Below are 16362 nucleotides of genomic sequence, written 5' to 3'. Positions count from 1 at the left end.
CGGAGTAATTTCACCCTAGGGTCCTTTGCACCATGACCTCGAGCCAAACACCCCCCCAGAAGCTTTTTGCCGGGTCTAACATTGAGAGAAAGTTAGCGCGAGTAGCGTTAGCCGCTGAATAGAAGAGAGTGGATCGCTGTGTATCTTAACGTTACCCCTACTATTGCCCGAAATAATACAACAGTCTACCGTAGTACAAATAAGTTGTGCACTCATAAAACGATGGATTGTAAAAGGGTACACCAGAAGTTTATGTAAATAAACACTTGCGGCTGGCTTCTGCTCTCTGCTGTTGTTGTTGCTGCTGTAAGACGAGTGCTTAGGGACATCTACAAATTACAACACCGAAAAGAGATGCAACAAAAATATTTTTTAATTTAACTTTTTTTTTAAAGTAAGTGCTGTAGTATAACTAGCAGGAGACAAGTAATAATTGAGGTAAGTTTGGAGACATTACCTTATTTAATCATTAAATTAATAAATATTTTTGTTGCATCTCTTTTCGGTGTTGTAATTTGTAGATGTCCCTAAGCACTCTTACTGCCCGGTAGTAACAGCAGCAGCAGCAGCAGCAGCAGAGAGCAGAAGCCAGCAGGCAAGTGTTATTTACATAAACTTCTGGTGTACTTACAAATTTTACAATCCATCGTTTTATGAGTGCATAACCTATTTGTACTACTGTAGACGTTTGGTATCATTTCGGGCATTATTAGTGGGGTAATGTAAAGAGACACTTCGGATCCATTAGCCTCTGCGCTAAGCTATTCAGCTGATAACGCTACGCTACGCTAACGCTCCCACTGTTCGACCCAGGTGAAAAAAGCTTCTGGGGGGGTGTTTGGCTCTAGATCATGGTGCAAAGGACCCTAGGGTGAATTACTCCGAACCATCACTTTAAGTAAATGAATACTTCTTCCAACACTGCATGTGAGCTACAATCATTACAATCAGCAGACTTTTCACGTGATGTATCACACACACCTTGAGGGATGCCACTGTTCTTGTACTCCGGCTCCACCACCTGTATGGTGTCATCTTCCAGGAAGAAGTAGATGTTAAACTTCCTGATTCGGTACGTCTCGTCTCGGGCCTCAGGCACAGCTTCCTGACAGTATGCTTCAAAACACAGAGCCTGGAGGGGCAAAAAGAGCATTTTGAGAATGAGATTCATTACAGAAAAATGCTGCGTGATCACAGAAGGCTTGTATCATGTGGACGCACCGACAGTGTTGTTGTCATTGCTTAGAACTCCTCATGGGTGAGACAGAAACTACGCACTATAGCTTTAAGTCTTCCACAAATCCAGGGAAAACACTGTAGTACCGAAAAGTTGCCTACTATTAAACCTTTATATATTTTTAGCAAGTTAGACAGTGTGCGGGAGTTTCTTTGCAAGTGAATGAGATTCATCAAATTATGGCTTTTATCTACATAAAAGATCATTGGCTTTTTTAAGATTTCTTTAATGACTTAAAGGACAAATCCGGAGCAAAATGAACCTAGGGGTTAAAAACACATGGGTACCGAGTCGACCGTTCTCTGGGATGTATATTCAAGCTAATCGCATGTGACCAGTTTTACCGCAAACCACTAATTAGCTTATAAAGCTAGTCGTCAGGGCAAGGGTAAAGTGAAAAGAAATCTATATTTCTATTCCACTAACAAGGCTCAAAGTATCACCACACTTCCAGGGTAGCATAATGTGGGTCCCTACATGTAAACCGAAGCATTGAGAACTTGTGTACAGACAGTTTTACATGTAGGGACCCTCATTATGTATGTATGAAAGTGAGCTAAATGACATGTAATGTAATGTAATGTAATGTGTACATGCTAGTTAGCTCAGGAACATGTGTACATGCTAGTTAGCTCAGGAACATGTGTACATGCTAGTTAGCTCAGGAACATTTGTAGAAAAAAAACACAAACAAAATCCTCAGTAAACATATCTTTCAAAATTCCAGTAACTGATTCAAATAAGGATTTCCATGTTCAAAAAGATGTAGGAACAAGTAAAAAAAAAAAAGAAAAAGTTCTGGTCCCACGCCCTTTTACTATTTTTTTAATCAACTTCTATGGACAAAAATATGCGTTTCTAGCTGGGGAGGTAACTGCTGAATTCACCTGTTTGTCGAAGGCTAGCCATGATGGCAGAGCACTGCCCTGGCCCTTGGGGTAGACAGAATACTTTGGTTTAATCTTCTGGCCGCCTAGCGGCTCTCCTCCAATGCCTGGCTTCTCACAGCCCACCAGCATAGGGACGCCATTGGAATAGTCAAAATGTTGGGATTTGTGGAATTTCTCCTTCCCCAGCTGTAGTACAGAAAGGAGGAAAAAAAAAACAGTGGTGGAAGAAGTATTCAGACCCTTCACTTAAGTAAAAGTCCTGCATTGAAAATGAAACTTAAGTTAAAGTCTGTAAGTATCATCAGGAAAATGTAGTTAAAGTATTAAAAGTAAAAGTACTTAATGCAGAAAAATAAATCACATTTTAGAAACTAGCTAAGTGTTTAGCTAATGGTCTCGCTAATCATTTCGGCTGGACGTGTAGGCCGTTATATTGTTGGGTAGTTTAATTTATAATAAAACACCGTATTTTGTGAAAAAATCTTAATTTGTAAAATTACTGAAGCTGTCACATTAATGTAATAGAGTAAAAAGTACAATATTTCTCTCTGAAATGTAGCGGAGTAGAAGTAGAACGTGACATGAAACGAAAAGACTCAAGTAAAGTACAAGTACCACAACATTTGTACTTAAGTAGCTACTGTACTTGAGTAAATGTACTTAGTTACATTCCACCACTGGAAACAAGTGTCTCTACTCAATTGTCAACCTTGATAGAATTAGCTATACATTTCTGTGAAAAACATCCTGTAATATGGGTTTACTGTGGTATACAATCACTAGCTACATCAGCTATCTACCCACATAGCTACATATTAGCTCGTTAAATTGCTAAATACGTGTACATTTAGCTAGTTAGCTCAGGAGCTAGCATGCTACCTTTACAGTAGGCCTACCTGTAACGTTAAATCTAACGTTACCGAAGCTGACCTGACCAAACATTTGTGTGAAATGTAGTAATCTTACTTGTTTATTAGGAGAATTCCCGGGTAGAAATGGTAACGCCATGGCTGTAAGTGTAATATTTAAAACAAGTCGATGTTATTTCTTTTCATTTAGCTGCTAAACATTTTCAACGGTTGTTGGTTTCCACGGAAGCGTTATGTTTGGGTGCGTCTCTTAGCAACGTTCGTAACGGAGGGGGGGTGGGCATGTAGATGAATTGTTACGTCAAAATTAAATTCTCTGAATTGAGTGACTTGTTGAATTTTTTTATGGATTATGGATGTATGGAGTTAGGAGAAAAAATGATAAAGTGTGCAAAATATGAAAAAGAAGGTTTTAATCTGAACTTTGTCTCAAAAACCCAAAGAATTTTATTTCAAAATGTGAATTCAAAATGTAAACTATTCATGGGCGTATAATACATATACTATATATAAATTAAATTAAATAATGTGTCCAAAGTCACGTTTTCACAAATTCTGACAATTTGTTTATTTTTATAAAGATTATTTTTGGGGGATTTTATGGCCTTTGATTGACCGGATGGCATGAAGAGAGGAAGAGGAGAGAGGGGGGGGAGACGACATGCAGCAAAGGACCGTGGGTCGGATTCAAACCCTGGCCGCTGCCAAGGACTCATGGGGGCGCACGCTCTAGGCTACTGGGTGAGCTAAAGGCCGTCCCACAAACTCTGACCTTTTTAACCACAAACTCAGGATGCAGGTATACTTCCATTTACTCTTTAATGACTGGCACAGAAACATGTGGTACACTCAGTCAGGGGTGTCAAACTCATTTTCACTAAGGGCCACCCTGGAAAAACAAAATCACATGAAGGGCCAGACATGCTTTAATTGGGAAATGTCAAATATCTTTCACTATTGCTGCATGTTGTTGGGTTTCTTTTGGCCGTTAATCTCATTCGACTTTTGTCGACATAAAGCTATACAAAAAACAGCAAAAAAGTTCCTTATCCATCACAGAGTTAAGCAAATCAAGCAAAACATTCAGCGGTGTAGTCTTAATACGCAGGTATATGCAGTATACCCACTAAGAAAGCTCCAGGATTTCCATATACCCACTTAAAAATGCCCAATGACACGCAACGACATACTTTCCATTATATTTTTAATATATTCTGAATTGTCATCGGTTTTTCTTCTTCACACAGGCTAAATAAAGGTATTTCCACTGTAAATTGGTGAATAAATGTGTATCTGAATACAGGAAATGAAGTCATTGATGCTCAAAACTTCCCTGGGGGAGGACACCCAGACCCCCCACTATGATATGGCCCCTCCCTCCCCCAAAGGCAGATTCTGTGCAGTGAATGGTTAATATGCTTTTACATCTGTTTTGGTGAGCCCAGAGGGGAAAATATGGCATTTTAAAAGTAGCCTACATTTACAGTAGCTAGCTAACGGTAGACTACAGAGACAGTGTGATATTTTTACGTCCGTTTCGGAGCGACAGAGGGAAAATATTTCAGTCGACACATTAAAGTGGAACCGAAATGTGCGTTTTAATCCGGTCCGATTCCTTCCGGTTGCGCAGTGGAACCGGTACCCAACCCTAGAACCTGAGTTGATATGCGTGCCGTTTTAAAACCTGCGAAGGGCCTGGTTCGGCCCGCGGGTCTCGAGTTCGACACGTGTGCTCTAAGTGAAAGTAAAACCAAGCTTAGATAATAAAACACATAACATGTAATGCCTCTAAAAAAGGTCATCAGTGAAAAGAGATTGTATTGTGTACCACTGTACATACATTGTCCTGAAATACATGACAAACAATCCAATGATTTTGTTATTTTTATTTGTTGATCAAACTTACATTGTAGACAAACCACAGCTTTCATTGCATTGATTTATTGCTACACAAAATATATTTAAAAAATAGAGATGAGGGGGGAGGCCGACATAACCCATCTAACATGGCGCACCACTTAGAAAGGCATATCAACCTCCTATCCATCAGCACGTTAACCCTGGAGATGATTGATTACGATGTCTGGAATTAAAAGAATTTATCAGTGGCACTGATGGAATGGTGTGGGCACCAGCGGTGGAAGAAGTATTATATCCTTTACTTCAGTAAAAGTACTAATACCACGCTTTAAAAGTACTCCGTTACAAGTAAAAGTCCTGCATTGAAAATGTTACTTGTGTGTGTAATGGTCTAATCATTTCAGCTGGACTTGTAGGCCGTTCTATTGTTGGCTACTTTACTTTAGAATAAAACATCAGATGTTTTGTGTGCAGAAATCTTAATTTGTAAAGTAACTAAACCTGTCAGATTAATGTACAATATTTCTCTCTGAAATTTAGAAGAGTAGAAGTAGAAAGTGGCATGAAAAGAGAAAAGACTCAAGTAATAGTGTACCTCAACATTTGTACTTAAGTACAGTACTGGAGTAAATGTACTTAGTTACATTCCACTGCTGGTGGGCACCACCTGCCGTTTGAGGCAAATTTAAAATGCTTGGCTTAATTTGTGCGCGACAAGGCAGCGATTAACGATGCATTCATTGATTAAGGTACACTGACAGTTTGGTAAAAAATAAATAAATAACTTTCTGATGGCATTTACGCTTAAAAAAAAAAATAATAATAATTTTTGCATGTTTGGCCTGGAAAAGTGGAGTATTTTGGAGTATTTTAAGAGGGTCATTCAGGTCTATATCCAAGAAGTCCCACATTATATCGACAGTGCTTGTAACATGCGCGGAATAAAGTAGACTAAACGATGTGCAGCGAACGTAGAAACCATAGAAATAGAATAAGAGTAGAACGGACACTGAGCTGTGTGGGTCATTTGACTAGTTCAGGAGAAAACATGGCAACTGTTGACGTGGACACAGTAGACAAAAGTCGCCTCTCCATGCTTCCCAACACGCCCCTGCTCGATTGTCGCAAAAACCTCACCTTAGTGAGTCCGTAACTTTCCGCAAATGTACGCAAAAAATGGCTCGGACCATCCGGCTATGTTGATTTGACTGGGAGTGTCCATTCTACTCTATTTCTACCGTAGGAACACATCGCTATAAGCTAATTTGGAGTGAAAGCCCTCCAGCAATGATTTCCCAATACATTTTTTTTTTTTTTTTTTTTCTTCCCACGACATCAATAGAATACAGACTAGTTCTTCATATTTGGAAGACCCTAAGACGCCAGGCCGAGCAGGAATCCTCCAATGAAACCACTGGTGACAACGATGTTCTTCTTCACAAACACTTGAGACTGAAAAAAGACAGAGAAATACACAGTCAGTACATAAAGTACAGTTACAATCCATTCCGGACAGACACTCGTTCACACGGAAATGCAACGCAGCTGAATTAACCTTTCAAGTTAAGTATTTTTCTCTGATTATGTACCACATCTTCAAAAAAAACAGGAACAGACCTGAGTTGCACAAAGGAAACAAGGTGACATATTAACAAAATCATGTCAGCAAGAATTCAAAGCTGAATTAAAAAAAAATAAAAAATAGGTATAGGATGGATGAAAATCCAGCACGTTTGACTCGCTTATTGATTATTGATTCTGTAACTCAGTGTTTCTCAAATGGGGGTACGTGTCCCCCCTAGGGGTACTTTGGAGGACTGCAGGGGGTACGTGAAATTTTTTGCAAAATGTTTTTCAGTTACAAGGCTGTGGTTACTTCTACTGGCTTTTTTTTCCTCCAAGTTTGTCGCTTTTTCTTAAGTTTTTGAAGTCTGTCAGCTTTTTCTGAAGGTTTTGTCGTTTGTTTTGACCTATTCTTGCCTTTCTTCAATTACTTTTTTCTACTGTCTTTTTTTCTAAGTTTTTGTCACTTATTTCGAAGTTTGTTGCTTATTTGAATTTTTTGTCACTTGTTGCCCTAGTGTTGCCTTCCTTCTTTCTACGGTGATTTTTTTCAAAATTTTTAATTACTATTTTTTTTTACCTATTCTTGCCTTACTTCCTTCTACCGTCTTTTTCCAAAGTTTTGTCGGTTTAAAAATGGTTTTCCAGGTCCAAGGCTGTTGTTTAGTAAATCTATCGCTGACATCGCTGTATCCTTCCTCTTTATAGAGACTCTTTTTCTACCAAAAAGGATTTGCGCTGCTCAGGGGGTACATGGCTTGAGAACCACTGCTGTTAATTCATCATGTCAAGGCGAGTACAGACATAAATTTTTTCAGTCCAGCCCAGGGGTGTCAAACATACGGCCCGTGGGCCAGACCCGGCCCGCCAAAGGGTCCAATCAGGCCCACTGGATGACTTTGCAAAAGTGTGAAAATTGCAGAGAAGTGATTCATTCCAATTCCAAATTTACCACTTACATCTCAGAGAATATCAGAGTCCCTTCTCCGTTTTCTTGGAATATTACTTTTAAAAAGACTCCCATTCCTAAACCGAATCTTGAAAAACTGAAAAATGACACCAAAGATGTAATGCGTTTACTAGCGATCACGTGCAGTGAATGGTTAATATGCTTTGGCGTCTGTTTTGGTGAGCCCAGAGGGGAAAATATGGCATTTTAAAAGTAGCCTACATTTACGGTAGCTAGCTAACGGTAGACTACAGAGAAAGGGGGATATTTTTATGTCCGTTTCGGAGCGACAGAGGGAAAATATTTCACTCCACACATTAAGTGGAACCGAAAAGAGGAACCGAAATTTGCGTTCTAATCCGGTCCGATTCCTACCGGTTGCGTAGGAACTGGCTCCATAGTTGAACCGGGTTTTGGTACCCAACCCTACTAGTGTCAATACTATCCTCGACGTTCCACTTCTGGGATTGCTCCGGTGCCGCAGGAAATTCTGCCGGACAGCTAGACTATCTGTCCAATCTGAGTCTTCTCTCGCACGACTAAAACTACTTTTGAACGTACACATGTTCCACCAAAACAAGTTCCTTCCTGAGACTATTTTCCGTCCCAAGACGATTGTGATTGGTTTAAACAAATGCCAATAAACCAGAGCACGTTTTTCTCCCATCCCAGAATGCTGTGTGGACTAGCCAGACCTTCCTCCGCAGCTCTGTGGAGGAAGGTCTGGTAATGCAAGATTTACGTCAATACTGACAGGACACACGGGGAAAGAGAGCGGGGTATGACATGCAATTTGGCTCTCAAAATCAAACATGGGCATTTGGGGTATATGGCAAGCAGTTTGACCACAAGAAGGTACCAAATGTATGTTATTTCTTCCAAGACATGACAGCGAAGTTCTGATTGCCCTGTGTGCAAAAATGAAAAACAAAAATCTTACCTTTTCAAAAAATGTGTTTATCTCTGGGCCTGCTTGATGGGTGCCCTTCTTTAATTGCTTCTTAGCTTTGTTGACATCCTTCTCTACTCTCTTCCAGTCCACTTGGATATAGCCACTATTGTTAGCTATCTGGAGAAAGGGTGAGACAAGTTAAACATAGATCAGGCAGATTCACCATCATTTACATTTTTTTTAATTTTATTCTGTTGACAGGCTTAAGGTCCTTGCACACTGAAAATAAACATGACCTCACGTTGTGTCAATTGTGTTTACACACTTGCCTCCAAAAATGACGATAAAAACAATTCGGAGCAGGTTGTTTTTTTCTGCGCATCCGGCGCAAGCATTTTGATGTGTTTTGAGAAGAAGGCATGAGCCTATTCATAAAAGCAGCACAGAAAGACGCTGGCAGAGTGCAGTGTATCATTTCATAACTCAGAGAGTCTTCTGTCAACAGGTTGGATGGTAATATCCAGTAGGATGAGGAGGAGAATGGAAGAGGGGAATATGAGACCACAGACAGAAAAAGGAAAGCAACAGTGTAGTGATGGAGACAGAGAGAGAGAGAGAGAGAGAGAGAGAGAGAGAGAGAGAAGCGCAACTCCTTCAGGTAGCCGCGGTGGCAAACGCAACAAGACGCAGGCAGAGAGGACAGCCTAGCGAGGAAAACACTTCTGTCAACGGAGAGAAGCGAGGGATGAGGTGTGGGAGAAGGAGAGAGAGGCAGAGCGACAGCAGTGTCGCATTTTGCATCGTTTTTGCAAATATTTTCACAACGGATTAATTAATACGCATGGGACTCAGTGTTATGGCTGCACGATGTGAGGAAAAGATCTAATTGTGATTATTTTGACTGATACTGTGATTGCGATATGATTCACGATACTGGAGGGAATGATCATTTTTGTATCATTCTCATTGAAAATTATTAACATTGAAAGAAAAGAAAAATGAGTAGAGTGTGATTTTCTTTTTTTTTGCGAGAATCTGTACCTAACAAAGATGTTTTTCTGTAGTCTGTAGGACAGCATTTGTAGGCCGGGACGTCTCTTCAGCACCACAATACTTCATTCAGAACGGTTTGACACATATTTCGCCTTTAACAAATATTGCGCCCCCCCCATGCAATTTGGATATTGCACTAGTCCATATTGCGATTTTGATAAAAATTGCGATTAATTGTGCAGCCCTAGTCAGTGTGCAAGGTTTCTGTGCGTGACGAATTTTTAGGAAGACAGATACGAAAAAACGAATTTGAAAATTTCGGACTCCGTGTGCGAGGACCTTTAGCCCGTACGTGTTTATGCCTCATGATGTAAGAATACCTGCAACAGCAGAAGACCTCCGCCTACAGACGTAGCAGCAACTTTCCCAACCTTCTGGAAGAGATATCCTGCACACCTAACATTAAATCAAGACAAAGCAGGACAGTTAAATAATGACTTCAACAGCCTTTAAAATGGACATTCTTTATTAACCATGTACGCTTACACTATCTATACCTTGATACTGTGCATACATCGATATGCAACCGCATCTATACTGATCGCTATTGTTAACCCTCCTGTTGTCCCCAAGTCAAATTTGACAAAAAAAAAAAAGTTTCCATGTCACAAATTTGGGTTTCTTTCCACAAAATTGTCAAAGAAACTAGCGTGGATAGTTCCATACAACCATTACTCTTCACATATAAAATAAATGATCAGTTCCTTACTTTTATTGAATTTGGGTGTTTCATTTCATAGCATTTGTGAAAAAAACTTTTTTGCACACCTCTTTTGTCGGGCAGGTGCGTAGGATATGATCAAAGGCAACAGATCAAAAATAGTAGAGAGAAAATCCCGCACACTGACCATTACGCAAGCAATAATTTATTAATTATTAATAAATTATTGCTTGCGTAATGGTCAGTGTGCAGGATTTTCTCTTTACTATTTTATAGCATTTGAAAAAAAATAATAATAAAAAAAACAAATGACAAAAGAACGTTGAAAAAAACGTGACAAAAATGTTGGAAAAAGCTTAAAAAACGCGGGGGGGGCGGGGGGGAAAATCGACAAAGACAAATAAAATAAAAATCGCTGAAAACAAATTGACCAAAACGTCGGAAAAAAGTGACAAAACAAAAGTGAAACAAAAAAAGACACAAAAAAAATTTAAATCACTGAAAGAAATCAACAAAAACATCAAATAGTGACAAAAAACCTGAAAGAAAAAAAAATAGACAAAAACAACAGAAGGTTGAAAAAAAATTTTTTTACATTTTGACCCAGAAAAAAAAAAAAGGTTGCGTGGTCGACAGGAAGACGACACGAGGGTTAACCGGTTTATGTTTCGCATTTTGCACTCAACCCAGTCGGCCTCGTTTTTCTTAAGCTCAACAGCTGTTTCTTTCTTATTTGTGTTCAATATGTTTGTTTGTGTATGTATGCACCAATTACAAAAGGCTAATTCCACGTAGGTGTAACTTACTTTCTGATTCTGATATTTTTTTAATCCATACTGGTAACCTGATGTTGGCACGGTATATCCTTCGGATTTGCACCTTATTTTTATTATCTTAGACTTTTATATTTGCACTCTTCCCACTTTGTATTGCAACTGCTGCACAGCCATTTCCCTTGGGATAGTTTATCTTCTCTTAAAATGACAACTGTAAGGTTTGCATGACATTGAATGGGCCCAAAACTTTCAAGTATACCTAAGACAGTGTTTGGTATGATACCCCAACTGCACAATTATTAAATTGAAGGTTAGAAAGCATGGAATTTGTTTTCTTAACTGATAACTAAAAAAAGGGGATTTGTCTTACTAAGTTTCAGTATAACATCAGCAGTGTGCTGATAGTGTACTTTATAGTAGCCCAAGGCATCCATTCAGACAGGAAGTACAGTTATGATATACATAAAACAAATGTTTTTTGTTATATTAAATCATATAAGACCACAGAAAACTAACTCAACGAGAAGCACCTGAAGGCAGAACAATGCGTTACCAATGAGAATATTTACCATCCACTCACTCCCCCTATGGCTAGCTGTGTTGCCACGGAGTATTTCTCTGCTAAGGGGCCGGAGTTTTTTCCGAAAAGGCGGTTCCACCATCGCTGACGTTTGGCATATTCTGTCAGGTCCACGACCTTGTCGTAAATCTCATCTACAATCTCCTCTACATGGAAAAATAAAAACTGTCAGCATACATTAGCAACATAGTATGGAAGCCCATTTTTGCCAATGTGAGGGATAAAGATCCTGTAAAGCGTGTTTTACAGTAACCGCAGCCCAGCTGGCGCACGCATATGTGACGTCATGAAATCGCCGTGACTATTTATACCTGCGCTGGTGGTCGCGACACTAGTTGCAGTCTTCTCCTGAACAGAGGTGGCGCTAATGGGCAAAGGCTACTGACGTTGCTCTTTCTACGGACCAGAAGAAGAAGAAAAAGGTAAACAACGGCAGAACTGGCAGCAGCATTGCCGTCAATGCTTCGATTTTTATTCAATGACCTACTTCGTCAGATCAAGCCTTTCATTCACCATAAAAGAACTCATCTTAACCCGGTGAGTTTACATGAGAGACTTGCAGTCACTGTGAGAGTCCTGACATCCGGTTGTCCTGACATTCAGGCCTCCAAAGAGCCGTGCGCATCCTTGGCTCGCGTGCCATAAATCGGACGCGCCGGCCAGATATTACGTATTTTTGACGTCACGATATCGCGTGCCACCTTGGATGCGTCTAGTATATAACACGTTTAAGTCATTAACATGAGAAACGTTCTTAAAATTATGACATCAAATGTCAAAATAATTACTTAAAATGTCAAAATAATGAAAAACTCTCAACTTGCTCTGAGCTGCACACAAATACCTTGGTGGTGGCGTTTAAAAAAAAAAAAAGTGCTCATGACTTCTTTGAAAACAAGTTTACTTCATAGGTTTATAATGTAAAACTGATGCTGGCAGCTAAAAAAGACAAAAAAAGACTTTTTAAGTGTTAACATTGCCTTGGTTATTATTTTGAAATACTAGGCCATTATTTTATTTTAAGAAGGTTTCTCCTTATAATGACATACAGGCTCTTATTTTTTTTCCCATCACATTGGCAGAAATGGGCTTCCATAAAGAAGGGATGCCATGCAGTAGTGACTGGCTAAAAACACAGACTGTTAAAAAAAGAAGGCAGTACTGCCATATTAAGTTAATCCGTGTACAAGAGGTCTACAGTTGTTAAAGACTTAACAGATTTCGAACGCTATACTATACTGCCGTAACTTGGTAACAAACATTACGTTAGCAACGCACACGTAAAGCTAAGCGACAGTTAAAAAGTTAGCTTTCAACGCTACGTCTTAAGACATCGGGGTATCGGCGGGAGGGTAGTCAGAGTTACACACATGTGACATAAAAGTTTATAAACGCGCCTCGTGTGCATTAAATGCTCAGAATAGCTGGTGTCTCGGTTCAGACAGAGATGTAATTAGTTCATAGGCCTGCTTACCCTTGTCGCGGTTCGCCATTTTGCAGTGAGCTAGGCTGGTCTGTCCTCAGATGCCTGCTGCACGTCCGGCGTCATTTGAATAATTTTGACAGCCCAAGTAAAATAAACCGAGACATGAGCCATAATAATAATAATTATAATAAGAACACTCAAATGTAGCCTACGCATGGGTATTATTATTTATTAAAAAAAATATAAAACAAACAAAACAACTAATACTACTAACAAACAAATGTAAAAATAGGCTTATATTATATAGGCTATTCTAAAAGTCTTTCTGTATGTCTGTCTGTCTGTCTATCTATCTGTACCTATACTTAATTGTCTGTCTGTATGTCTGTCTGTCTGTCTACCTATCTATCTATACCTACCTACTTGTTTGTCTGCCTATCTATCTATCTATCTATCTATCTGCCTGCCTGCCTATCTATCTATCTATCTATCTATCTATCTATCTATCTATCTATCTATCTATCTATCTATCTATCTATCTGCCTGCCTGCCTATCTATCTATCTATCTATCTATCTGCCTGCCTATCTATCTATCTACCTACTTACCTACCCACCTATCCAACTATGTACCTACCTATCTATGTACCTACCTATCTATCTACCTACCTAACTATCTATCTATCTATGTACCTACCTATCTATCTACCTACCTATCTATCTACCTACCTACCTACCTACCTACCTATCTACCTACCTACCTATTATGGACACTGGACAGCCAAAGGTTTTCCCACTTAAGTGAGGCAATGGGCATTATCATAAGCAGAAGAAATCAATGATTGCATGAATTGTTTATCAAAACTGACTTTTATCGGCCTATATGCCTGAATCAGTTCTGTCAGAGGTATAGCTCCTGCAAAATAAAGTTTTAAAGCTGTAGAGTTACTTTAAGTCCATTCTAAGTGGGAAAGGCTAGGAAAAACCACGATACATAGTAGCCTGTAGCACATTTACACTGTTTTGTCTGTTCTAATAGATACATCCTACCTGACAGAAATATCTATCACAGCAATATGTGTACTTCTGATTGTATGTTTAAAAAAAAAAAAAAATTCTGAGGTGGTTAAAAGCAAATTAACGTCGCTGGTACATTTTTCCCCTTACAGAATCTTGATGTAGATGTCTGGGGCATTGTTGTTGTTTTGTGGTGTATTTGTCAATGGTTGCTGTCACTTAACCACAGCAGTCATATAAAAACATAATATTGAGAGATTTTTAGTGGCGTTTGCTGGCTGATTATATTCTATTACTAATTAAACTTCAGTTACCTAGACACAAAGATTCACATTCATTTTTAAGTAAATGCCAAAAGTAGGGTATGACTTAGCTTCTTGTTTGTGTAAAATTAAAATAGAAAAAAATCGAACAGATTTGTGTGGAACTATCATCAGAAAATGTAACAGACAGTGTGCAGAACTATTTGATAATATAGACCTAATAATGCATATGCTTTATGTACAGTGGGAGAGGAAGCTAAACAAAATACTATCTGTCTGTCTGTCTGTATATCTATCTAGCTGTCTGTCTAGCTGTCTGTGTCTAGCCCATCTAGCCACCACAAACATCCTTGACAGCCACCCCCCATAGACAAACAGACAGCTATTTTGACCAATAGCTTGCTTTAAAATACAGTTACGTAATCATAATATAGCGCCAGGAACCAATCGCAGGCCTTAAAAGGAGGGTCTTTTAAGCCCATTTGATGTGTGCGTGCGCGTGTTCGTCCGCGTGCTCGCAACACATCGACTGGAGAAGGCCACGTGACCGCACACCCCGACCACTGATTGGTCAGGGTGGACAGAGGGCGTGCCGACGGTGGCGGCGTGCGTTTGCCTATGTGACACAATTACAACAACTTTGAGCCGATGGTTGGGGAAGTTTGCGATATTACCAAGTAACACTCACTCCTAAAACCCAACATTACATCAACTTCATGCACACACTGGCACTGGAATACACGCTGTGTTTTGATGTACAATGAGGAGTGTGGAAGGTAACTTGAAGGGATCATTTCCTTGAGGATTTGGCAAGAATTACGCGACGCCCCGTTTTAGTCCTGGATAGGTGTGCAACACTTTTCGCTGTTATTGCATTTTGACGGAGTTACTCGGTCCCGTCGATTTGACCATTTCTTTTCCATGAAATCGTGCGGAGTGTCGCTCACCGCCGCTGCATCTGCTGCTGCCCGGAGCCTCGGCGTTGCTGCTGGTAATGACGAGGAGAAAATGGCGTCGGGAACAGCGACTGATATCGAAGAGGACTTTCCGAAGCTAACAGCGCAAGAAAAAGAGAGCTTGGTCGGAACTGACAGGTTAGGTGATCCGCTGTGTGAACACGCTCGCTCGCTTCTTTTCTGCAATATGTATTCTTGTTTACGCAGTTTGAAACAACAAATGTGATCGCCCCCCCCAAGTAATACGGAACCGCCTGTGTGTTGTCTGTCCTCTACTTGCAGTTCACTGTTTGGATTTCACAGGCTTCAAGAAGATGGCGCCAGAACGAAGGCCTTGCTGTTAAAGGTATGCCACAGAATAGGAGCAACCGTCTCCTCTTGATTAGTGCATATCCCACCTGAAATAAGTGGTACAGACCTCCCCAACGCCGCGACATACACGAGCCTCAAATCCCCCCCCCAACTTTGAAGCTGAATCAGCGGCTGGCTGTAAACGCAGCATTCAATTGTGGACGTGATGATTGCACATACTAAGCAACACTTAACACTGCCAAAGCACAGATTAAAACGGCTCCAGCACATTTCTGTAACGCTTATCGCTATCAAACAGGGCCCAAATAGTAAAATTACAGGACGATATGGATCTCCACCCTGCTAAAAATCCGTGGTGTCATACGGGTTGTGGAGAGATTTAGGTGCCATGCTACGTGATATAGCATCGTATCGACTGGTGGAAACGTGTGTCTCGTAGCATAGATCAACACAATGGTCCTACGTGCATGGGTAAAGAAAACACGTTGACGTGAACGTTGCAACTGCTGTTAACGGTCAGTTTGCTGTAAAGTCTTGAACTAGAGGGATTCTAACAGCTTGTTAACTGTGATATATGCGACTCGTAAAAGTATGACAACGAGCCCCAGAAGACTGTAACGTTACACGCACACTTCCTTAACGAGAGGAAAGAACAAAGTTGATAGAAATATGGGTATCCCACTTAAACCCTCGGTCCCATTCTCGATAACGGCAACTAGCTAGAGTGTGGCTTGTGCGTCAGCTCACTCCGGTAGCAGTTAGCTAGCATGTAGCGGCTAACTGCCCAACAGTTTTCTCCCCTCTCTTCCCACGCTACTACGGCACCACTCAGCTAGCTGACACTGTCGAGGGAGAAACAAACACATTGTGGTACTTTAGGTTAGCAAAAATAATGGCTGCTTGACTTGGCCCAAGATGGCGGGGATGGGAAGAAAATAACTAGCAGCAGTGGCTAGGCTAATCACCATTCGCCAAAAAAAAAAAAAAACTATCACGACGAAGGCGTTCGGTGTTTGTAACAAAGATGATCGATTATAAAGCGGAAGCTAGTGGCTAACTA

General features: G+C 40.2%; 3 protein-coding genes across 4 annotated transcripts in view; 1 reads left to right on the top strand and 2 right to left on the bottom strand.

Annotated features, from left to right (window-relative positions):
• efhc2 (EF-hand domain (C-terminal) containing 2) overlaps positions 1-3329 on the bottom strand; it is a 32170-nt gene extending 28841 nt beyond the window's left edge. Inside the window, exons 1-3 of one of the 2 annotated variants that reach the window (XR_005641061.1) lie at positions 3094-3329; positions 2125-2313; positions 982-1132 (exon numbers count right to left, since the gene is read on the bottom strand). Coding sequence is in view for 1 of the 2 variants with exons in the window: in XM_039818726.1 (XP_039674660.1) it covers positions 982-1132; positions 2125-2313; positions 3094-3135 (382 nt within the window). In the remaining variant the exon portion in view is untranslated. The remainder of the gene's footprint in view (positions 1-981; positions 1133-2124; positions 2314-3093) is intronic. The other variant, XM_039818726.1, reaches the window with a different exon arrangement.
• Positions 3330-6116: 2787 nt separating this feature from the next.
• Positions 6117-12861, bottom strand: fundc1 (FUN14 domain containing 1). The gene is made up of 5 exons (XM_039817750.1): positions 12805-12861; positions 11320-11476; positions 9634-9709; positions 8309-8437; positions 6117-6308 (listed from the first exon to the last, which is right to left on the bottom strand). Exons 1-5 carry the CDS (start codon positions 12821-12823, stop codon positions 6231-6233), a joined length of 459 nt encoding a protein of 152 aa, XP_039673684.1. The 5' UTR covers positions 12824-12861; the 3' UTR covers positions 6117-6230.
• Positions 12862-14637: 1776 nt separating this feature from the next.
• Positions 14638-16362, top strand: part of kdm6a (lysine (K)-specific demethylase 6A) — a 68386-nt gene continuing 66661 nt past the window's right edge. The window contains exons 1-2 of the mRNA XM_039817258.1: positions 14638-15128; positions 15273-15336. Coding sequence (XP_039673192.1) covers positions 14956-15128; positions 15273-15336 — 237 coding nt within the window. The 5' untranslated portion in view covers positions 14638-14955. The remainder of the gene's footprint in view (positions 15129-15272; positions 15337-16362) is intronic.

Source organism: Perca fluviatilis, chromosome 12 (assembly GCF_010015445.1).
Source record: "Perca fluviatilis chromosome 12, GENO_Pfluv_1.0, whole genome shotgun sequence".
NCBI lineage: Eukaryota > Metazoa > Chordata > Actinopteri > Perciformes > Percidae > Perca > Perca fluviatilis.
The sequence above is the reverse complement of the archived record's forward strand: the minus strand, read 5'-3'. Positions and strand labels throughout refer to the sequence as shown.